Below are 23,748 nucleotides of genomic sequence, written 5' to 3' on the forward strand. Positions count from 1 at the left end.
TCTCAGTGCAAGCCGTTGCGGAATTTCCAGTGGATCAGACGATGTGTTGGGAGGACGCTGAAAATGGCATCAGTTAGGGTGGCTACATACAAGTCGCCAGCCGCCTCGAAACCATAGTCTCCCACACCAGACGAGAAAGCGGGGTGGCGCGCCCACGATGCCGCCGCCGTCGCAGGCGCTGCACAGAACCAAGGTAGGCCGGTTCCTACTTTTGAACTTGACCAAGAGATGCTTAAGTAGCATAGTATCTGTACAGGCCTTATCAATGTCCCGTGCTCGCGAGAGATACACATGGCTGAATGGCAGGCTGGGGAGATTGGAGAATAGCTGCAAGTGTCTGCAGCTAGGTCTCGGGGCATTGTTTATTTACTGTATATCATGTATGTCTTTGAATCTTGGCTCGATTTCTTTGTACCTGGTCGGTAAAAAATTAGATCTGTATAACACGGTTTTTACTAGCATTTTGATTCCAGTTGCCATCCATACGCACCTTGGTCGGGGGTTAAGGGGCGGGATAAAAAGGGGTTTATTTACACCCTTACCTAATGTAATCTGGTACGTTTTCATTCCTTTTTTCTAGGCCTGCACACTTCATTTACGGTGGGTGGCCCGCCTTCCTCCCTCTGATCAGAGGTCGGCATCACTCCTTACCTGCTCTTTCTAGCCTTTGTTTAGAAATCACGTCCTTACCGTGAATTGATATCCCTAGAGTAGTGTACGTAGTAGTGCCCTTTTCTTTGTTATGTAATACTTAGTCTACTCAAGGAGGCTGTGCTCACGGAGGGACTTGCACAGTTAGATTAATCACACATGTGAAATGGCTTATACCCACCACTACGCACACATTCAAGGTAAACACCTGCATTTACCTTTCTTTGCTATGTTTAACTGCCCGGCCATGTATCCCTGTGCCAGCACTCTGTAAGGCTCGTCTGAGCGTCATTTTGTTGTTGTTTTCGTTGTGTTGTAATGTCTTTCCTCCGCTTCAACATCCAATGCTGCTAGAGCGCCACTGTAGCCGTGGCGAACGCGTTGCTGTATGAGCGGTGGACTGGGCCGGTCAGCTTTGCACCACCACTTATCTGGTTGATTGTGTGCGACTGTGGCTTCCCTCTCTCTTTGGAGATCGTTGAGACGGACCATGGCGTGAGCCTGGCCATACCGCCTTGTTAAGTCTTGGAGCAGCAAGCCGTTACGAAAGTTACATGGGTATTATGAGTTCAATTTCAACCAAGATAGTTAGCCATTTAAATTTGTTAGGAAATAGTATTGGGTTTAGAAGTTTTCATTAAGTTCTTTCTATAGTACAGGGACTTAGGCCGGTAGCCTGCATGGAAGAAGTACGAAGGTGGTAGAAAGATTAAACCAGTTTTAGCATAGGTTCGGGGAGGCGGGCACGCCAAACCACTTCCATAATGGTCTCTCTGTTCTTCCTCGTCGTCTTCTTGCTCTTTTTCTTGTTGCCGCCGACAACCAAAGTCGGAGTTCTAGCCCTCTCAACAAACTCGTTCACCCTGGCATTGCTCGAAATCATCTCATCGCATTTATGAAGATGCTCATGCATCCTGGCCCTACCGCTAGAGTTACTGGACATGTCAGCTCGGAGGTTGTCGAGAAACTCGTAGTCGTACTCCTAGCGGCCGGGTGTGGCGCCCTCGGTATTGATCTTCCTGCAAATCTTGCTGCAGAGAAGGCTGAACTGCCAAGTAAATCGGCTTGGAAGAATGCTTTTATTCAAGAACAATTATTATCAAGGTTTCAAGCGGGGACAAATTAGCCTGGAAACCTATCAGGACAACTGCAAAGACGCAGGAGTCTCGGTCAAGATCACGAAAATCGAGCTATTGATTTTGTAGAATCTGTGCAATCGTTTTTGTTGAATATTTCTAGCCCACTGCTGATTTGAACAATAGTTGTCGCATCACTGTCACCTGGCTTCACTGTCACCTGGCTTCACTGTCACCTGGCTTATTACAGTAATTAGCAGCCAGATGTGCTGTTGTTGTCTCTCTACTGATTAGTGTTTAGGGGCCGGGCTAGAAGGGGCTGTTTACACCTTACCTAATGTAATCTATTAGTGTGCTTTATTTTCCAATTTTTTTTCCCTGGCTTGCCCTCCCTCTGGAGGGCCGACATCGCTCTTTACCTTCTTTTCTATGCAGTCTCTAGAAATCACGTCTCTTTACCATGAACCAAGATCCCCGGACCAGTGCACGCAGTGGTGCCTTTTTCTTTGTTATATTGACTCCCCGGCCATAGAATCCCGTACCAGTCAGTACTCTGTAAGGCTCGCCTGCGGCTTGCCTCAGTGTTGTTTTTGTGGCTGTTGTGTGTTGTGGTGCCTTTTCACTGCTTCACTACAAAGACAAGTAAATCTAAGTGGCTCAACTCACCGTGTCATCCTCCGGCTAAAGAATCACAACACAAAATGGATGAAGGTTGGAGGGTGTGGACGTTGAGTCTTAATTATTTGCTTAGGTCCTCAGGTTGGCAGCTATTCAGGGCGGGAAAACATAATTAACTATCTACCACTCGAAGATCAGGTCCCTCCTCCACTAACCCCAATGACCTGGAGAATGCCCGTGACCGACTGCACAAGGCCAAACAGGACGGCCAAGCCCAGGCCGGCGACCACAAGCCAGTAGTTCCACCAGCGGCCCATATCCCTCCGGTCGTGCCAACACTGCGCCAGTCCCGACGGGCGAGCGCGGTCGAACGCGTCGGAAAACGCCAGCAGCCGGTCCTGCCAGAAGACAAAGCCGCGCTTGCTGCGGTTGGCCGCCTTGCGGTAGATGAGCTGGTCGTCGAGGCCGAGCCTGGCAATCTCGCCGCCGAGCCTGGCAATCTCGCCGCCGAGCCAGGCGTTGCACCGCCCGTCCTCGAGCGGGACCAGCAGGTTGATTGTGGCCAGCGTCTCGTCGACGAAGGCCGGCGGGAGGAACGCGTTGCTGCGGCAGAGACACAGCTTGTCAGTTCATTTCAGAGATTGGCGATTCTAGTGTTTCAATTCAGCACGGCTCTGTGAGCTGGTCGCCTTACCACGGCACCGAGTCTCTGATGCGCTTCAGCGCGGCAACGTGATGGAAAAGGCAGGCGCACGAGTCCTGGGAGACGAGATGCTCGCCCAGGTTCGCGGTCCACAGCACGCGGACGCCGGTAATCTTCCTCATGTCGACCACGTTGAGGTAGTCGGAGAAGCGCTCGGCAGTGGAGACCTGGGAGGCCGCTGGCGGCGGCGGTTGCGAGAGGTGCCGCTGGAGCACGTCGGCCAGACTCAGGTTGTCGGGCCACGGCAGGCTGACTTCGAGGAGATATCTGTGCTGCCGTGCGGGCATGGTGATCCTAACGTTAACGAGGAGCCAGAGCCAGACTAGTCTACTAGCTCTATCGACGCAGAGAGCTTGGTCTGGTCGGAACAGAGACCCGGGTTGACCGCGGCGACGAGGGAGCGGATGGCGGTCAGGCTGGCCGTGGGGTTGCCGCAGATGATTTCCAGTATGGTCAAGAAGTCTGCAAAGGTCTGCATTGCGTGGTGGTTGAGCACTGCTGGGTTGCGTTCCTGTTCAAGGTGGGCAAAGTATGCCTCGAAGTGGTCCGCGTCTTGCCCAGCGGCTTGCTTCCCGGAGAGAGGCTATAGCCTGTCGAGAAGAGGGGCCCTGAGAGCCTGAGGCATTGGCGTGTTGCTGAACATGGGCGCATGAAGGAGCACCGTGGTTCCAACGGGTGAAGCCATAATTTGAGGTAATTCTTTGAAGACGACGAGTAGGTAGTTTATTGCCGGATCCTGGTAGTAGTTACATTACCTAGGTATCTCGAGGTCTGTCTGGTCCGGGATAGCGGCATACCCTGCCAAGAGACCTTGCCTGCCAGTTTTCAGTCCTGATTGTGGTGGTGGCTGTGCCACGGCCCCGAATTCCAATTGCCCATTTGGGAGAAAGCAAGGAGGGAGCTGAAGGGCAGGCGCCTGCCCCGGGCAGTCTTTCAGGTTGAGCAGTCCCAACTCCTCCACTAGGTGATATCCTCTGTCCATCCACTCTTCGAAAAAGACAGCATAATTAAAAAGCAGGCGACAAACCACAATGATACCACGGCAACTGCATAGGCGGCCGCCACTCTGGTAATTGATTTCATCATAATTATCCGTCCAGCCCCAATTCAGACCATGCCCGCCGCCGCTGCTGCACTACCCCTACCGGCATTTCTCCCAGCATCTACGCTGGCCCCGGCCGTCAAGCTGGGCGCTGATGACGGCCTGCCAGCCTCGCGGGCGGTGCTCCAGCAATTTGCCAGAACGGACCCCAAATATGCCGATTGCTTCGGCGCCGAGGCCTTCAGGAGCGACTACGCTCCCGGGCTGAAGCTCATCGGGTGGAGAGTGACGGGCGTCGTGGAGCACATCTGGACCAACCTCGAGGGCTCACTGGGAGACCTGATCAAAGCCAAGCGGGAGCGCCTGCAAGCCCAGCGGCCCACCCACTCAGCGAACCCCCATGGATGCTGCGCTGCTTCCTCGTCGGACCCGACACGGACCGCGCAACGCCCCGCATCGCCGTCATCTCCGCTGCCAAGTGGCTCCGCAAGGGTATCGGCAAGGTTATCGTCCAGAGTGGCCTTTTGAGGGCGTGCAGGTTTAGGTGCTGCGGGCTGGCCTACAGGGCCGAGCTCGACATGATGCCTGCGACGACCTCTGGCAATAGTAATACCGGCGGCGCTGTGCCTCCTGCGTGGTCTATCGCGCGGCTCAACGACTTCGAGCCCGTCGCAGAGTCAGACGAGGACGAAGGAGTTGAAGATTCCGGCATTGAATTGTTTGACGACGTGCAATATGCATCTGTGACCCGAGACGACGATGATGATGCAGCGCCCGAGGAATCGACCCAGACTCAGGGCACCGAACAGCCACTGGGCGTGGATGTTGATCAAGGCTAGCAAGAAACGTCTCAGAACGAGCGCTCTGATTTGAGCCGCATGGTGTCCGAAGCTGGAGCAGTCCAAAGCTTTCTCGGCCAGCCGCGGTTCGACCTCGGCGTGTTGGCGACGCCCAATGCACGCTTCGACTGGGCGCTGAAGAAGCTGCAGCATCCGGCGCAAAACAAGAAATTCATGCACCTGTGGGCGGGCTTTCCGCCAACGCAGATTGTCATCAAGACATCGTCAGACCTAAAGTTTGGAATGCTAGAGGCCAGCGGCGTGTTTGGAATCCCCACGACCAGCTGGCCGCAGCCCGTCTTGGTTGCCACCATGTGGGACATGGTCCGGCCGGGAGACTCTGGCGCGTGGGCCATGAAGGTCGACGACGGCGAGTTCATAGGCATGGTCATCGGGTCCTGCCCGGCCCTTCGCGAGGTCTACCTCCTGTGCATGGGCCATATCCTGAGAGACATTCGCTAGCATCTCGACTCTCAGGCGGCTGTCGGCCTCGACAACGTAGATCCCGGGCAGGGGGACGAAACAACTGCTGTCCCAGAGATCGAAAGACACTCACATCCCCGGCTACTTCTGGGGAGTCACGTCGGCTTATTCGACTCCACTTGGGGGGAGAATCACGGCGTATTCGACTCAACTTAAGGGGAAGAATCGATAAGAAAATGATGGTAGATAATGGGTTCAAAATTTAAAGTAGGTATTTAACGAGTTCTTCACATACATGAAGGGATAACACAAAGGCTTGATATTGGGGTAAAATTTAGTATTATTAGTCTTTTCCAGAAGGGGAGAGTTTATCCAGTCTCAAAAGGGGAGATGATTACGTACTGTAGGAAATTCTGTCGATTGGAGGGCACGTGCGTCTTTTCCACTTTCCAGGTTTCGGCGCCTTGATACTGCTAGCTTCGGCTTCCTCTGAGCGAGCCAGGCTTCATTTAAGATACTTGGGGGGCGCTTGCGCAGCGGCGGATTCGGAGCGGTAGCCATTGGCGTATCTGCGTATTCGACAAGCCCCGCGATCCTCGGCACTTGATAATGTCCTCCCTTCGAGAAGGGCTCTCTCTACCGGTTGGTGCGGGAGACGCTCTAAATCACTAGAGCTGGCCTCTTGGGCGGATAATGAGCAGTATGATGAAACTGAAAGGGACCTAGTGCGAAGGATCGAGATAAGTAAAAAAGTGGAAGAAGAGAAGGAATAAAATATGATTACGAACGCCATGGATGAATTTTGGAAAGCTAAGCGATAGCCATAGGAGCTTGCTGAGGAGATAGCGGCGCTCCCGCTGGGCCGTGTTGACACCCTCACAGATAGCCTTGTGGTACCGTATTGTTCATACGCGCGTACTGTGATAAACGACGGGAAATCAGCGCGAATCTCATTATCGCAATGCAAAGCGTTCTACCTTATGCAGAGGGAGAGGAGAAGCGAGAGCCGAAAAAGTTAGGCCTAGGGCGGGTTCAGCTCCTGAAGAGGTTAACCAAGTCGTGGCCCACCCAGGTCCCAGTTTCTCACTGCGCTCGAAACCCGCTGCAGGCGAGCTGGGCCACCAAACAGCCGTCGGAAGTAGATTAGGTGATTGATGCAGGCATTTATACAGTAGAGACCGAAATCAGTGCCCACGATTTCAATGTTCAACTTTCTCCGCACAGGTACATCCAACTGACAAACCCCTTAGCCGGCAGTCGACATCTCTTCCACATTCCGATCTATATGCCTGACCCTGTTCATTCTGAGCATTCGCGGCCGCGGTCGGCAGTAACCCCCGCACGTCGCCTCTCTCTCGCAAGTCCCCATGAAACTTGCGATACCAGGATAGCAATTGGAATGCGAAGCAAGAGGGCCTAGAGAGCTACCCAACCCAGTATCACGGCGATAGAGAATACCCAAAACGCTCGGCCTACGTTTTGTAGTCCAGACTCGCCCAGTCCATGAAACCAGGGGTCGTCTGTCGGTACCGAGAGTGCAACTTGCATGGATGACAGGGCAAGGGATATACCGGCAAACACGAACAACAGAGGCACAATCGCCCTCGACATAAAGCTGGAGATAGACCAATGGGGGATCTCGTAGAACCACACCGTCCTCGTGTGTTGTGGGCGGAATATTCGGACGGCCCAGTTGAGCCGGGAAAGTCGTAACTGTCCGTAGCGATATCGCCTCGCGACGCTCTCATCAGGGAGATGGCGGAAGTGGCTGATGAATTTTGACCATTGAAGCTAGTCCTTCACATCGTTAGGAATCAGGTGGGCCTCTTTTGCCAACATGAAGTCTAGACGATGTGGCACGAGCAAAGCATACGACCGCAAGAATCCAACTGCAATCGAGCCGTTGAAGCCTGAAGATGACGAAGGCTGAAGATATGTTGTCCAAAATTCGTAGTTAAGTAGGAACACAGGAACGGGCTTTATATAGATCCTGTCCCAGTGCCAGGTGAGATGGAGTCTGGGATCTTCGGTAGGGATAATGCTTCGGCCTTTGACCTTTTGCGTATGGAGCGGGTCGATGTTTCGACTGGACTTCTTGGCAACAGCCCAGAGCTTCTCGTAAAGCTCGTCCAGGAGGGGATTCTCTAGGTGACGAGACAGATGGGCATGAACATCGTCAGAGAGGAGACTGACAGCGGGATCTCCTGGCACGTGTGTTATGTATCCAGCCACGTTCTCTGGCTGGGATGAGCCATTTTGAGTGCTCACGTCATTATAAGGGCTAAGGCAGTCTGTACTCGGAGCACAGGATGGAGGGAAAGGAGTTTGAGAATAGGTTAAAATAGACATCACTAAGATTCAGAACTAGACGGCAAGTTAGGCGGCGGATAGGCAATTGTTAGCCATCAGGCAGACAGACACGGTGGAAAGTGGTGTCATGAGGGGTAATGCAACCTCAGGCAACAACAGTAACTTCAGTGTGGCTGCAAATATGCCAACGCTGCTCAGCCTCGTGCAGAGCTCAATCCCTTCACTTCTGCCATCTATCGACTTGGCAACAATCGCTAAAGCTACCACACAAATCAGGAACACAGCAGGCCATCGCCAGGCCGCACCTACATCCACAACATCCTAAGTCCGTTGCCTGGGGGTGACCATCGGCTGCATACCCCATTTTCTTGCTCTCCGTGGTCTTCCTCTACAAGCAAGCCACGGAGAGAGTCTCGAATAGGGCTGCATACATCCTCATCTTCCTGTTCTCAAGCCTATTCTTCTACTACTAAGTCACGAAGAGGATCTCGAGCCGGCTCAGCTTCGACCAAGCCCCAAAGTCGAGATATGGGCTCGTTCCAGCGTGCACAAACAGTTCACCGGCGCGGGCAGACGGATTAGAGTAGGTACAATCCCGGCTACCACTGTAACGATAAATTTCTGACTAGGACAGTATCGTCTTCGTCCACGGCCTAGGGTCCAACCCCGACACGACGTGGCGGGCGACGAAACATGTGACGGCGGCTAATACGCCCGAAGAAGCGACGACGGACGGCGAGCGATTCGTGAACTGGGTCAGCGACTTTCTCCCTAGCGATATCCTTCCGGCGGGCAGCACCGATGTTCGTATGTTCTTTTACAACTACGACTCATACTAGAAGAGGGATGCGGTGCACACACGGTTAACAAACCTCGGGAATGAGCTCCTTGAGCACATCAAGGCGATCTTGTTCCTGGGCACACCGCATCGTGGGACCAGTTTCGGCCCATGGGGCTGGCTAGCGGCACAAGCTCTCTAGCCGCTTAGGTCGAACCCGTTCCTCCTAGCCAACTTGGAATATGATTCGATTTCGTTGCTTGACCTGCATAAGGAGTTTATGGCGATTGCTCGAGATGACTTAGATGGTTTAACTTCTTCGAGAAGCGGCCGACGCGAATTCTCCGGCTGTGGTTTATTCGGTGGCAGCGACTTGTAAGTAAAATGTCAGCGTCAGCCTGGATAGCGCGCTAATAACAGATCTAGTGCGTCCGTGAGCAGTCCGCCACATATGAGGGCCGAAACGTCCGAAACATTGGCCTATCCGTCGACCATTACGGCTTAATAAGTTTAGGTCGAGAAGCGAAAGTCATCAGATAATACTTTCGAAGCTTATCGAAGTAACGATATCCCCCGCCCGGCCGGTGAAGCATTACTACGCCGTCCCGCTTGAGACGGCACATACCTATACGGAGCGAGCCAAGCTGTCGACGGAACTCGAGCGAAAGCTGAAGCTACGGCTCGAGACAGCAAGCGTTCCGTACACGGTCGCTCTTTACGGACTATAGGTGGTACCGGCAAGTCCCAGCTGGCGCTAGATTACGTTAAGAAGCACAGACATCAACACAACCCGATTCTTTGGATCGATGCGACGGATGAAGAGGCAGCAAGATCCAGCTTCCAAAGATGTGCTGCGGAGCTAGGGCTTCCGGTGGAGCACATTGAGAAACAGGGATCGGTTCATACGGACGCAACGGTCCAGGCGGTACACCGATGGCTTCGTCATAGAACAGAGACGGACGACGAGTGGCTGGTGATTGTCGATAATGCTAACGATATCATTTGGGGGATCAAAAAGGTCATGCCGAGGGGAAGGCGGGGGGGAAGTATCATCACCACCAGCTAAGACGGCTGGAGTGTGAAGCTGGTCTCTGGGGGTTGCGAACAGGTCCGAGTTGGCTCTATGTCTCCATTAGAGGGAGCGGGACTTCTTTTCCAACATCTGCGGCTCGACGCAGAGTCTGTTTCTGAAGGCATTCAAGAGAGCTGCAACAGGGTGGCGGAAAAGCTCGTATACCTAGCGCTTGCCATCGATCTTGCAGAAGCCTATATCGCCGAAAACTCCCCGACCGAGCAAGCTCTGCGGCAATATCTGGCAGATTACGACAGGCACCGCGACGAACTCCTACAGATAAATGATTTCCGGGGATTGCGACCGACGGAAAAGACAGTATGGACCGTATGGGACACCACACTCGAGAAGATTTCGAAGGAGCACCCACGGCCTGACCTGCTGCTGACGTTTCTTGCGTATTTCAAGAGCAGCATCATTCAGGACGAGATGTTTCGTTTGGACAGTCTTGGAATGTCAGCCATCAACGTTGGGTTGGGCAAGGAGACAGTTGAGAGGATACCTACTGAGCTCCAAAATTTTTTTTATCCGGCGATGGCGACTGGGATAGTTTTGCCTATCGGCAGGCCCGCGATATACTACTCCGCTATAGCCTGTTATAACGAGTGGAGGGAGATTGGACTGGCGTGACGATGCATGGCCTGGTTCGGTGGCGGACAACTCAGAGCGGCCAAAGTCAGCCGTGGCGGTGGTGTTATATGGTTTTTGTTCTCGCGGCGTGCTCTCAGAGCGTAGAGGAGGAACAGCCTGAGTTCCGTCGACACCTGGTTGGACAACTCCCAGATATCAGTGAAAATTACGGTGATAGGGGCAAAGATCTATTGAGGCACCAAAGCTTTATCGGGGCTACGTTAGGAGGAATATATTACGACGAGGGCCGGTGGGAGGAGGCCGAGAAGATAGAGATGCAGGTGATGGAGACGAGCAAGACCAAGCTCGGGGCCGATCACCTAGATACGCTGGTGAGTATAGGCAACTTGGCGTTGATATATAAGGACCAGGGCCGGTGGGAGGAGGCCGAGAAGCTATTTGTGCAGGTGATCGAGACGAGCAAGACCAAGCTCGGGGCCGATCACCCAGATACGCTGGCGAGCATGAACAACCTCGCTTTTACCTGGAAAGGTCAAGGTCGACGCGTAGATGCTTTATCATTAATGGGGGACTGTGCCCAGGCTCGGCGGCGAGTGCTTGGCGAAGAGCATCCATATACGCTGTCGTCTTTAGCCACCTTCGCTGAGTGGAGTAGCTAGAATATACGATGTTGTTTCGTTTATACGGTCGAATCGGAGGGTTCTTATCGCTTTGACTCCCAATAAGACGAGTAATATTATGCAGTTATGTGTAATATATTTGATTAGTCCGTTTTTTGCTAGGACTTGGTAACCGCGTGGTGGTGGCATACGTGCTGAACGTTAAAACGGTCAATGCCTTTCCGTGCAGATCTCAGTTGCAGCTAGTTCTGAAGGTGGGCCTCAAAGTAGCCCCGCCGCCGCCCGAGGATACTACTCACGCAAGGGGAAGTTGAATTATGGGATTTACGGCCTCGACTCTTTGATTTACTCGGCCATAATGCCTTGATTTCTGGGCCTAACTCCTTGTTTGTAAGCCAAATCATTGGGTTCTTCCATGGCCATTTTTTGAACTGAAAACGGAACGGCGCTCGATTTGCTGACCTCTTATTCCACACGACCGCATCGTGGCCGCTACCGTCCGGAGAAATATACCGAGTTGTATTAGGTCGGGTAGATCGGGGAAGCTTTGGAATATATAGCTAGATATTAATGGAGTCATTTCCTTCTATTTATACACGAGGCCAAAATATACCTACCCCACAAGCCCACCGCCACCAGCCTCGATCGAGACCTCCGCCTACCAGTCGTGACCATTGCTCCGCCAAGTGACCTGCCCTTCTCAGTGGCGTTCTCCGTCATTCGGCACACAGCTGGTTTATGCACCTGCAATCCACCCCCCTGTGCTCTCTCCCGCAATATGCCGCTGCCTGGCCATGTTCTCCGGTAGAGCTTTGCCAAAAAAATTAAGATCGCGACAACTATACACACAGACTTAAGGATGCTCTAGCTTAGGACCCTTTTTGACTTTTCGCATCTTCTTCCATACACATTCCCACCCCAGTGCTACGTTACGATACTCTCCAACCCGGCCTTCTGGCCTATTCGTTTTACTTTTATACGAAGGTGGAATACACCTGCAGAAGTCCGATTCTCTACATGCGCCTGCGTGGCGGAACGAGTCGGATAGGATTGGGGGGTTTGGACGGTGTCCGTTCATGTCGGACTAGATATGTCTTCCTTTTTTGTTTCTTGTGGGGTTTGAAATATTGTTCGTGACTCATATTTTACAGTGATGATTCAATAAATCTTCCGAGGGTCTTCCTTGTAGTCACCTTCGCCTGCGCCAACACAACACAATGTTCAAATTCGAACGATCTGCCATATCGAACCACAAGGAGCCTACTTCTGTCCCATTGATAATGACATGCCCCTCCCTCTTTTGTTCTATCTAATATTCCAGCCTTTTATCGGCTGCCACCATAATTTCCGGCGCATTAGTTCCCACCCTTCCCTATCGTGATGCAATTAATGCTATCTGTCCAGTCTTGCCAGGACCCACCAATCTCAAAGGCGTCCAGATAGGTTACACCATCACTCCCGCTCTCACAATAGTATACATCCTTATCCGCCGATTGACAGTGAATCATTTCCAGAAGCCGGATAGAGAGTTCATCGCGTATTGTTGCAAGACATGACTGCCAACTTCCACCTTCGGATATAATGTCGATAAGGGTGAATGAAACTTCTTCCAAGCTATCCTTTTGACCGAGCAAAAGTGTAACAAGTTCACTCTCGGTACATTGGACAGCACCGATGGCCAGAAATCGTAAGCCCGGCAACCGCAGCCTCTGCGAGATGGCAGGGAAATGTTCGTGTTCATCGCGAAGGTTAAATTCGAGGGACAGACGCTGTAATCCTGGAAAAAGTGCGGTAAAGCCCAAAAGATCTCCCACTAGCTCACTATTTGGGTGTATACTGTTGCGAGGGCTGACTGACAAGCAGAGGCTGGTAAGGCTAATAGGGTGGCTTTGGATGTACCGTAAGACTGGCCTCGGAAAGACCAGCATGTCTGGGCTAATACCGCCGTCGAGCCGTCCGATCGCTATATCCAATTCGTACAAGGAAATGTTGTTTGCGGCGATGGCTAAAATAACCCTATGAAGGGTCTGCACAACAAACTCATTGCTCTCCAAGCCATCTATGCCGTTAGACATGGGCACGCTTGTTTGTCGTCCCTGGGCGGCTGCCCCCCACGGCTGAAACGCGTTGTTGACGACGACGGTCTCCAAATTTGGGAATGCCGCGATTGCTTGCGTGAGGTATGCTGTGTTGAGCCCCGATTCCATCATGAATTTCTGATCCTCCAGTAGGCTTTCATACGCTGGTCTATTCACAACAAGCTCTTCACTACCTCCCCTTGAACTCGGATCGGGCATTCCGGGGATTAGGTCTCCTTCGGCCATCATCCGAGCCAAGTCACCCCAATGCAATGGGGCGTGGTCATATTGGGGATGCTTCTTCAGATGGTCGATGCAAATCGTCAAGGTCTTTAAAGCGGGACCAAAAACAGTGTGACGGGATATCTCGAGAAGATTTTCGAGGCTATGCTGCTGAAGCATTACATAACGTGTCTCGAAGCGTCGCTTGCAAATTGCCGGCAGCGCCACAGCGTTTAGATGCTTTGATGCCAATCGAAAGTTGAGCAAGCTCCGCAAATGTATTTCCCAAGCTATCAGAGACAGTACGTCGTTGGGGAGTTGAAGAAGTGTAGGCATCGTTGAAGTCAATGGCCGAGCGAGTGGCGCGTGTGAAGAGTTCAAAGCTTGGTTGCCCAAGGAAAAAGAGGGGTAATTGTCGAGTGTAACGTATTTGATAAGCGAGTTAGCCGTGATAAGCAAGTTAGCCACCTTAACGAGACCAGGTAGCGTGCGCAGCCAAATGCAATAAGAAATTGATAAGATCACTAACAATTTACTAACATCTTTTTGCTTGTGCCCCACCAAATCTCGTTAAGGTGGCCAACTCGCTTATCATGGCTAACTCGCATATCATGAACGTTAATAATTAACGCTTGTCAGTTTTGTTTCGTACTTGATCACGTGAGTGTCCTATCCCTCCAGAGCTTCTTCTAATGAACGGTTTGCTTCACTGCTCCAAACACTTGTCGGTTTTTGTTTCAATAGTCACGTGCGCAGGTGCAAAAATAATAATTACGCAACACGCGTTCCTCTCGACGATGTTCTGGGAGCGCGCGCCCTCAGTTCCTCGTTCCCAACTGTTTTGGGATTTCACTGTTGGTTGGATTGAGACCAACACGTTCTTGCAAGGCGGCTCCAATTACCGTACGTATGGGGATCGGAGACGGACGGCAGTACGTCCGAGCAGACCTCTACCAAGCCCTCCCTCTAAAAAACTTGGACCGAGCTCTCGTTTGGCGGTCTGAAGCAACATGAACCTCGGATACGTTCTGTCTCCAGCTCACTTCTTCTCGTCCCACCCGCCCAACCTCCGCATCCCCACATTGTCAACAACCTTAAACCCCCCATCCAGCGTGTGATACCCCTTGCCTGCACACGCCTGCTCATCGTCGAACCGCCCCAAGGCCATTTCCGTCAACAGCACGCCCAGCGGCCCCGTCGGCGACCACGAAGCCTTGTTGGCCACTCGCACGACGGGCCCCAGCACGCCCACCGTGATGCTCCTAAGCACGAACCCCTTGTCGCCCGGTATGTAGGGCTTGATGGCGGCGTGGTCGGCGTCGTCCACCCACGCGGGGCGCACCGTGGCAGCGCGGAAGTCGGGGTTTTTGCGGCGCATCTCGGCCAGCAGAAGCTCCGTCTCGCCCTTGACGCGGCCGTAGAGCGGCGTCATGAGACCTGGGGTGAAGGTCGCGCCACGGCCGGAGACGTAGACGAAGTTGAAGGGTTTTTTGGTCGTGGAGGGGATGTTCTGGAAGGCTTCGGCCGCAGCGACGGCATAGTCTTTAGTGATCTTGATGTATTCTCTGGAGAGGAAGAGAGGTAGGTATTAATAAGTGGACCTGGAGAGACCGGGAGAGTGGTAATCATTGAGTGTGTGTGTGTGGTATGGAGCCGACTTACTCTTTGCCGACGAGGGTTTGGCTGATGCCCAGGGCCCACACGCAGCCGTCGGCGTCGCTGAGTTTTTGGAGAACATTGCTGTCGTATGATGAGAAGTCCGTGTGGATAACGACGTTGATGCGAGCGTCGTTGGCTGCTTCGGCCATTGGCACCGGACGCCGACTTAGGATGGAGATGCGTGTGACATCGGATATCTTGAGCATGGCGTCGAGCGCGGCCGAGCCCACGAGCCCTGTGGCTCCGGCGAGGATGAGATGCATTGCGATGGCTGCGATTCGGTGTTTGAGGGCCTTGACGGCTTGATTTGGCTCGGGAACAGAAGGACAAAAAGTGATCGGGCTCGAATTTTATAAAGGTAGGTATGTTGGCCAACCAGTCATTTGACAAAACTATTAATACGGACGCGGCGTAATGGACAGGACAGGGTTGGAAGCGGAAGCCTCTTAATACACCTCCCCCGGAGCTAAAAAGATTACCTAATTATATCCGCGGAGTTAGTAGTCACGGTCGATGTCCGCGGCAAGCGACAGGCGGCGTCGGAGCTAACGAACCCCAGTCATTTTGGCAGCCACGAATTAAGGAAGGCCTTGAATACAGCCAATGATTATTTTCTTCGCGGACGAATACGCATCTCAGGCTGACTTTCGCCCGTTCGCAAGAGACAACATCAAGTAAGACACATAACGAGGGAATGAGAAAAGAATTCCAAGTCCAATGGCTTAACAGTCTTAGAAAATGAATAGTAATTAAAAAGTTGGATTCATTAACAGCGTTACAATCTGAATCCCCCTCGTCGACCCAAGGAACAATCCAACAATATCGACCAGTTCAACTAAATATCATCACAGCGGGAAACAGACTAATTACCCATGCCGCACAGAAACTTCCATGCTCTCATAATCATGGCTAACACCAGGGGAAGGTAAACACCGCTAGTGAAGGAAAAATGAAACCCTTGCTCCTTCGATAGCAGTATTAGTAGTCCTTAATTTAATGACGTGAGCTCCGTAGGGATCTTGAGTTGTCCTGCGGATTGGGACTGTGATGGTGCGGAGTGCCGACCAGAGGGCTGTGATTTCCATTGATGACAAAATGGTTTGACGGCTGTTGCTCTGGATTGGGACTCTGCCAGGGGTGTGGGCTCTGTTGCGGTTTGGGGCTCTGCTGGAGGTGCGGGCTCTGCTGGAGGTGCGGGCTCTGCTGGAGGTGCGGACTCTGATGGAGGTGCGGGCTCTGATGGATGTGCGGGCTCTGATGGTCATGCGACTGCGGAGTGCCGACTTGAGGGCTGTGATTTGCGTTCATGAAGGAATAGCTCGACGGTTGTTGCTGCGGATTCGGACTGTGTTGGGGGCGCGGGCTCTGCTGGTGGGGGTACGGGCTCTGCTGGTGGGGGTATGGGCCCGGCCGGACCGGCGGAGTGCTGCCGCCCTATGATTACGGTTTCCATTGTTCATGAAATAATGGCTTGAAGGTTGCTGCTGCGGCAGCGGCCATCCCCCAAACCCGGGCGTTCCCGGCGTAGCCGATCCCTCCGCCACGTGCATGCCTTCCTTCCCGGGTGTCGGTGTCGGGAGCATGATCTTGCTGCTGCTGCTGGGGTCGTAGGTGACGGTGCCATCTTCGCTGTACATTTTTTCGCTGTATCTCTTGTTCATGTCTGTTCGTAACCCAAACGAAGTCAGCGGCTAAAAGGAGGTACACATAAAATGGGATAGGGGGCTTAGCTCACCGCTGAGGGTCTGCGCGAAGCCAAACAGAATCAACAGACACAAAAAGATTGGAACCAGCTGGCCGAACGACGTGGCATCGTCCTCGGCACTCTGCCCACCCTCGCTCACCTCCAACCAGCCCGTATTCTTGGCCCACGAGCGCAGGCCGTTGATGTATAGGCCCGAAAAGATGACGGCGGTCGCGCTGACGCTGATGCTGACGAAGAGATACAGGCAGAAGAGGATCTTGGCCGCCATCTTCAGGGCCCTGCCCGGCGCGGCGCAGAAGCGCGGGTGCTTGGCGGCGAAGTTGCCGCGCCACCCGCGCGGCTCCTTGCCGATGCCGCGGCGGAAGAAGCGCACGACGTCGACGATGAAGGCGGCGCAGTAGCAGAACAGGATTATGAGGAATAGGTTCCAGCCCTGGATGGGGTTGCCCGGCTGGCTGTAGATGAGCGTCTTTTTCGACTGCTCCGGCGAGGACGTCGAGTCGTCTAGCGTTGATATGAGGAGCGAATTGTTGCTCTGGAAGCACGCCGCCGGCAGGAACATGACGTTTTCAATCTGGTTGTCCGGGGGGATCGCGCTGGGAAAGGGCAGGAGGACGGATGTGGTTTGTGCGTTCTGGCTCGAGAGGAAGATGCCGGTGACGGTGAACAGGCCGGTGACGATCAGGATGCGCAGGATGGCTAGCTACGGGAATCGCTAGTAGTTGCGCACGATGGTGACGGACATGAGGTGCGTGGCGCAGGTGAGGATCATCATGTTGGAGATGATGTTGTAGTGGTAAGCGGTGACCTCGCATCCTTTCCACTGTTTTCATTTTTGTGAGCCACCAAATGGGGGAAAAGCTTTGGGGGGGAGTGAGAGGAAGGGGAGACGAACATATCTCAGCGTGACGGCATACGCGCCCCCCGTGAACACTTGCTGGTCGCTACAGGCCATGACGAGCGTCTCGCAGATGATGGAAACGCTGAGGCCGCAGCCGCGTTGGCTCTTCCGGTACTCGGATTCGCTGGTGTGAAGTTGACACTGTTAAACCAACGTCGTGGTAAGAGAGGCAGGTGTCGGTTGGCAATCTTACCTTCGAGGATTCGGGACTTCCACCCAACCGTTTTGGAGATCATCCATACCACATGATATATGCTCAAGGCGAGTGCGAACGATGTCACGCCAATGAAAGTGTATACGATCTACGGGTACGTGACGGTTAATAATCAGACTTGGGACTAGAATGGCTTGGACGACGAGGTTGGAGGGGGGTGCATACGCCAATGCCGGCAATATCTGCGTCGGTCGGGACTTGATGCCTCCCAAAGCCGCCAACCATATGAGTGTCCCGGTCCGGGGAAGCGAAGTAGTATGTGCAGTTGATATTCCTGTTGTAGTGGAATCGGCAGTCGTCGATTGACACGTACGCGCCCATGGTGATGATGATGTTGGTGGTTTGGCAGGCTCAGGCTCCCTCTTGCCGGTGTAAGATTGCAAACCTGGATGTCATTGTCTGATCTGAGACTTATATGCGGTGCGGGAAACCCTCCAACCAAGAAGTGGACTATGAGACCTACATGTTTGTTGTCTCTAACGAGGCTCTGGAAGGAACGCAGGGCTTTCAGCCTCTCACCAATGAATGCCACCGTCTCGTAGCCCCCAACGGCACAGCGTCACTGGCCGGCCACTCTTGGGGTCTATTCTTGGTTTTTGTTAGCAGCCAACCGAATCCCTTCCGCGCAAAGTGCGTATGAAGATAGCTTCCCACATGAATGCATATCAGCCCCGTGGCCAATGTGGAAACACCGCCGGTACGCTAGTCATGTTGGATAACCTCTGGTGGTGGCAGTGCGGCACGGGCTTGCTGAAGCCGACAAGTAGAATCCGCGTGTTGTTCCGGTGGCTTGGCTTGGCAGCTATCACGAAAACGGCGCGGGGGATGGCTGCGTGCCATGGAAACTCAGAGCCCCCCTCGGAGCGCCATTCTCTGACCACATACTAGATGCACTTGTTCCATGGACCCAACGGCACAGTATCGCGCCATGTTTCAGGCTGAAAGCCACCGGAGGTGCCTATAGCACACGGGGAAGAAATCTTGACCACCTTCGCAGCCTTATTCTATTAAAAGAGTTGATAACGAAATGGTGGCGTGGATGGGTGGGTGCATTCCCGGACAGTGGTCAGTCATCTGCTGAACGCGGGGATAGGTTGCATGCGTGGACGGGGCCATAATCCACACACGCGAACTGCGGCCGATGCCAGAAATGGGGGAATGAAATTCAAGCTGGCTGATGATTAGTGCGCGCGTATGGCAGGCATACTGAGGCTGCCAATTGCAAAGAGTGACGTATCATGTGTGCTTTGCAGAGCCTCCCCGCGCAAACGGCACTCAGTTTGATCGAAGTACATTGTGTTGTCCGTCTGCAAAATGGGGATGGAGTCAAATTCAGAGTGGGCAGTGCATGCCAAGACTCAAAGTCTGCCCGCCCCACCAAACCATCCAAGGTTGCCGCCAAGAGGTTCGATAAGCGATAAGGATTGGTGCGGCGGAAGCGAGCCTCGAGAAACCACATAGACTAGCTTCAAGTCTTTTGACACGACAAGACGGGCAAACGCGAGCTTGCCGCCCTCGACCAGCCCGAGAAGAACGGCCGGACGCTTCCACTGTTTTTAGACATTCCCATGAATGAAGACTACTTTGCGCATTTGCATCAATTGCAATTGCCGAAATGCGTAACATAATGTCTGGCTGGGAGACGGATTTGTTAATACGTTGACTGACTGCCCGGTTTGATTACGCTTGTTAGACTAGTCCTGTTTATCTTACTTGCAACTAGACAGTCCTAGATACGGTCTAGACAAATAGTACTGCGGTATATAGATCAAAGTTGGTCACGAAAAAAAAGCCAATGCCCGGCGGAAGCACGAGCACAAGTCCAACGTGAAACGTTCTCAGATCCGGCTGTCTACAACTGGCGCATCACACGCCGGCCGCTCCGCTCCACACACCCGAGCTTCAAATGGCCCGGAACCGTCAAGGACTCGCACAACCATGGACTTGCTACCCGATGACACGTACATCGACAAGACTCACGTCGTGCCGTGGTGTCAAACTCGATCGGCCGGCCCGAGCATAAATAGAATAAGAATGCTGCAATTGGCGAATGGGTCTTCCTGCACACACCTTCCAGTCATTACCCAAATCGCTCTGGGGACTTGTTTGACGATATCAAGGAATGGTTGCGGCAACTGAAATCCACATTTCACAAATCACATGTCCTCGGAGAGGAAGGCAAACAGTAATTAATAACCGGCACGGGTTTGAACGTTAACCTTATTTCTGAGAGTACAAGTACATTTAGGGGATGTCGAACTACGCCCGCGTATCCGCTTAGGTGTCTCATTACGGTCCCCACCTGCCATGTGATTCTGGAAGGCTTGGGCACATGCATGAATTTAAGCCTGGAATTTCGGAGTAGTCACGGCATGCATTCCTTTGCAAACTGTTTCCACTCGGGCGCTCCGTGATCCTGCGATAGATTCAGGTTTCTTTTTCCCCAATAGCTTGGAAATTATTATTGCTGCAACAATGGACCGAACTCCGGACGAGCTGATGGTCATGATAGCCTCGCATCTGGAAGCGCCCCTTGCGCCGTATGCAGCCATCTCGCGGCGGTGGCAGGACGTGATTGAAGCGCGGACATTTTCCGAGATCCACTTGACGAGCGACGAAGGCTCGCGCCTCAAGTTCGATGCCGCCTTCAAAACCACACGCCGCCGCAGAATGTTGCAGGTCCTCGATTTCGAGGTCGAGCTGCCGTGTCCCTACTTTGACAAAGTCCAGGCCCGACGCGAGGCCGCAAAAAACAATGCCGCCTTCACCGAGGCCAACCTCACCTTGTTCCAGACCTTGTCTGTCTGGGACCGTGATGACACCAATGTCTGGTTCAATCTCGCTATCGGAGTGGATCTGGTTGGCCGCAGCCCCCGCAGCACCGACATGAACACGAACACGTACATTCCCCCGAACCCAGTGAACAATTGGATCAAGTACGTCAACTTTGACTACGCCATCCTCAATGCATCAGGCGGGCTTCCTTTGGTGCTAGTGGTTTCTGCTCTCAAACTCAGCGTCAGCTATCGGCTCTATCACCCCAACTTACTCACCACGCTATCCGGGGCGCTCCCCAACCTGGAGGGGCTCGACGCCAATTTCCTCGCCCCTGCCCGTCGATTGCCAAACATGCGACAGTCCATCAGGTCGTCCATGGCCGGTTCGCTATGTGCCATCGCTGCGAATCTGCACTTTCTTACCTGCTTGAAGCTTTACTGGGGGGACTGCGAGCCCTCAAGCCTTCGCTTCCCACTCGAGAGCTACATTGGCCTCGACTCGCCCCATGATCGATTCAGCATTGCCATCCGACGCATCTGCCAACTGCCTACCATGCGGCATGTGCAACTTATAGGGAATTGCATCCTGTCAGATCAGATCTTTGGCGGAGCCGCCGATGACTCGGTGTGGCCGTCGCTGAAGACGATCGAGATCGGCATGGCCTTGACGGCCCCAGACGCTCGCTGGTACTTTACCGGGAATCCAGAAGATGTGGAACCGATTGAAGACTACGGCGACTCTGAAGGCGAGATTCCCAACGGTTCATCCGTTGACGCCGAGTACCCCAACGCCATGGTCTGGGCATTCGAGAGTCGCTGGCAGCGGGAAAACAGCAAAAACCCATTCCACAACTTCCGCACGAAGCCATGTGGCGCCATCTTGGTGCCCTTTTTGACGTCCCTTGCCCGCGCAACCGCGCGCATGCCCGCCCTGCGCCAGCTTGAGCTAGAGCTAAGTTTTGTGTTGTTTGTCGGGTTTTACCGACCCAGTCTACCCAAGCTAGAGCGCGACTATAGCGCGACTACGATGGGCAGTTTCTTCGACGCACACAGAAATCATTCGAAATGGGTCATCTGCTTCGATGACGAAGCTAAAAAGAACTGGAGATTCCCGCCCGTCCTTACTACTGCGCTGCTTGATATGAGCCCGCATATTTTTCGCGGCCAAGCTCTATACCGAAGTTAAAAATACGATGCAGATCGATGGGTAGGACTGTTGTAGGGATGCTGCATGGAATTTCGCATCTAGATAAGCAGGTGCTGTACATAGAGAGTAAGTATCTCCTGAGTATAGGGCCTAAGCATAGGGACTCGCTACAGGCAGCTTCTCTCATGTGCTTTCTGTTTCACCAGGAACAAAGAGAGAATACAATAAGAAAACAAAAAGTGGCCTCTGCTTTATCCTTTGAAAATAAGAGATTGACTGCCTATTGTTCTCTCTGGGCGTTGCTGATCAAAACAAAGAAGCGGAATAGTGGCATTGCAACCCGGTAAGAAGAATGGAACAATGATCCCACCCAACGGCTGCTCAATGCTGCACGATCCGCCCGGGACTCGTACCCGGAACCTCCTGATTCATGTTTCGTAGTCAGGCACAAGTGTTCTCGCCGTTTCTGAGTAGTCTGGTAGCCCAATAACAGCCGCATGGCTACCGGACTCGGTTGCGTCATCTTTGACAGAGAAACATCCAAACTGACACCAACTCAATTCCATTAGATTCGCAATCGTATATCATATTCCCTTGTTTACTTTGTCCATTGTCCTCGTACTACCGCTCAAGTAGGGGATGGCGATATGTGAGCTATCATATCATCTACTCGACCATTAGTCGTCGGTATACTACTGGCAGCTTCCATTCGTGTAGCATTCTTGAGCTTCTAGAAGCTCGTCAACTAGGTTTAACAAGAATACATATACCCGGCTAGACGCCGTTCGTCTGTTGATGAAATTTGTAGAAGACAGGCACGATACGGACTAATACTTCAGTAAACACCAGAGCAGTGAGATCAGAAGACATCGACAACCCTAAAGCAACCCCCCTGTCATATCCTGTAGACTCACGATGAGTGGCTCGTCTGCACCTCCATCAGACCCCAAGACCCCAGTTCAACAACCACCTAATACCCCAGATCGACGACCGCACAACATACGAGTTCCACAACCGCCATCCGAGCCTCATGTGAGAAGACCCCTTTGGCTGTGTTCTCTAGGATGTAAACAGAAGATTAATATGCCATATAAATATAGTTTGAATGCACCAACCTTGACCCAAACAGTCGATCTAGGTATATTCGCGTCTCTGACGCAGATGCCCAGGTTGAGGCCGCCCCTGGGAACCTCGGGGGTGCTGGGCGCTATCCGAAGCACAATGATAACACGGAGGGCAACAAGATTACGGCAAAGCCCCCTCTGTGGGAGTTCCCCCTGATACCGGGAAGACAGCAGCCCTATACCGGCAGCGACCCTAAGAAACCGGGACCCATGCGCGCACTGTACAACAATGACAACAGGACCGACTACACGGTATTGTACCATGACAAGAAGAAATCAAGGTCAAACAAGGAGAACTTCACACTGGCTGAGCGCAGAGATTAATTCTGCGCCCACCCAATATCTAGCTAGGCCGTTAATATCTAGCTATTTGAGGCTTTGCAGAGAAGAGAGACGAAATTGTAGGTATAGTTACTGTCAATGTGCAGCTTGGGGCTGGGCTGGTTCTAATGCTCTCCTGCAGAGAGTAGGACCAGATTTGGTTATGTCTAGCGCTTTGGAAGAGCTTTATTTGGAGTTATACGAGCGATTGGCAATTTTCTTTGCGGGGAAGGGGAAGGGCTCTGGAAATGCGCCGAGTGAATTGATAGCTCTATCCCTAGTTGACAAGAAGCCAACTAACAGCAGGTTATCTGTGACGAATCCAGACGTCCACGATTTCTGTTGCTGGACGTGGTCCTGAGCTGCCGCTGCTTTAACCTGAGCTTCAACCTGAGCTGTGGTGATCTTGGCGTGCGTCCGCTGCACAGCCCCGGAGCCTTGTTTCTGGCCACCCCGGCTAAACCTGCCATTTTACTAAAATGGAAAAACAGCCCAGGGATAATTTTGCGGACCCAGTTTCGGGCACATGCACCACAGGACCGTGATTCCAGTGTAGAGACCGCTCGTTGAACATCCGTTTGCCATCTAAGTACGATAGATGTCAAAAGCTTCTGGCTTCGGTAATGTGAGCTTTTACTAGCGAAATATGGAAGCAATACGATCGTACATGGAGCCATATCGCACCTCGGAGACGCTGGACCAACAAACTGAATGGACCGAACGGGACAGAGATTCATGACACGGACAGCTGAATCCTGGAACAGGTAGGCACTTTGCCGACACTCCCGGAGCAAACTTACGTCTTCATGGTTAAACCATGGGTGTAGCGAGGGCGAAGCATAGCGGCATGGGTCGTCATGACATGGGTATCGTGGCA

The 23,748-nt window shown here is 52.9% G+C and overlaps 7 protein-coding genes across 7 annotated transcripts; 2 read left to right on the top strand and 5 right to left on the bottom strand.

Moving 5' to 3' along the window:
* Nucleotides 1-2,305: 2,305 nt before the first annotated feature.
* B0T26DRAFT_806648 (uncharacterized protein) lies at nt 2,306-3,669 on the bottom strand (the record flags this gene model as incomplete). The annotated part of the gene is made up of 5 exons (XM_060447191.1): nt 3,393-3,669; nt 3,040-3,342; nt 2,561-2,948; nt 2,394-2,408; nt 2,306-2,323 (listed from the first exon to the last, which is right to left on the bottom strand). Exons 1-5 carry the CDS (start codon nt 3,524-3,526, stop codon nt 2,306-2,308), a joined length of 858 nt encoding a protein of 285 aa, XP_060292101.1. The 5' UTR covers nt 3,527-3,669.
* A 2,982-nt stretch (nt 3,670-6,651) lies between these two features.
* Nucleotides 6,652-7,701, bottom strand: B0T26DRAFT_744075 (uncharacterized protein; the record flags this gene model as incomplete). The annotated part of the gene is made up of 3 exons (XM_060444354.1): nt 6,652-6,768; nt 6,811-7,143; nt 7,213-7,701. The coding sequence occupies 3 exons, from the start codon at nt 7,699-7,701 to the stop codon at nt 6,652-6,654; spliced, it is 939 nt and encodes a 312-aa protein (XP_060292102.1).
* Nucleotides 7,702-10,534: 2,833 nt separating this feature from the next.
* B0T26DRAFT_614374 (uncharacterized protein) lies at nt 10,535-10,762 on the top strand (the record flags this gene model as incomplete). Its single annotated transcript, XM_060435956.1, has 1 exon — nt 10,535-10,762. A coding segment is annotated over one exon (228 nt), but the record flags the coding sequence as incomplete, so codon positions are not given.
* A 1,075-nt stretch (nt 10,763-11,837) lies between these two features.
* On the bottom strand, nt 11,838-13,497 carry B0T26DRAFT_728839 (uncharacterized protein). Its single transcript, XM_060442923.1, has one exon. It carries the CDS (start codon nt 13,357-13,359, stop codon nt 12,079-12,081), a length of 1,281 nt encoding a protein of 426 aa, XP_060292104.1. The 5' UTR covers nt 13,360-13,497; the 3' UTR covers nt 11,838-12,078.
* A 565-nt stretch (nt 13,498-14,062) lies between these two features.
* On the bottom strand, nt 14,063-14,945 carry B0T26DRAFT_680597 (nucleoside-diphosphate-sugar epimerase; the record flags this gene model as incomplete). The annotated part of the gene is made up of 2 exons (XM_060440507.1): nt 14,063-14,588; nt 14,686-14,945. 2 exons carry the CDS (start codon nt 14,943-14,945, stop codon nt 14,063-14,065), a joined length of 786 nt encoding a protein of 261 aa, XP_060292105.1.
* Nucleotides 14,946-15,675: 730 nt separating this feature from the next.
* Nucleotides 15,676-17,823, bottom strand: B0T26DRAFT_756415 (uncharacterized protein; the record flags this gene model as incomplete). Its single annotated transcript, XM_060446093.1, has 7 exons — nt 15,676-16,116; nt 16,227-16,345; nt 16,418-17,090; nt 17,118-17,210; nt 17,283-17,429; nt 17,531-17,590; nt 17,668-17,823. The coding sequence occupies 7 exons, from the start codon at nt 17,821-17,823 to the stop codon at nt 15,676-15,678; spliced, it is 1,689 nt and encodes a 562-aa protein (XP_060292106.1).
* A 1,981-nt stretch (nt 17,824-19,804) lies between these two features.
* Nucleotides 19,805-21,588, top strand: B0T26DRAFT_728846 (uncharacterized protein). The gene has a single exon (XM_060442924.1). The coding sequence runs from the start codon at nt 19,978-19,980 to the stop codon at nt 21,463-21,465; it is 1,488 nt and encodes a 495-aa protein (XP_060292107.1). The 5' UTR covers nt 19,805-19,977; the 3' UTR covers nt 21,466-21,588.
* The last annotated feature ends 2,160 nt before the right edge of the window (nt 21,589-23,748 follow it).

This window comes from Lasiosphaeria miniovina (assembly GCF_030549165.1).
Source record: "Lasiosphaeria miniovina strain SMH2392-1A chromosome Unknown B0T26scaffold_7, whole genome shotgun sequence".
Taxonomy (NCBI): domain Eukaryota; kingdom Fungi; phylum Ascomycota; class Sordariomycetes; order Sordariales; family Lasiosphaeriaceae; genus Lasiosphaeria; species Lasiosphaeria miniovina.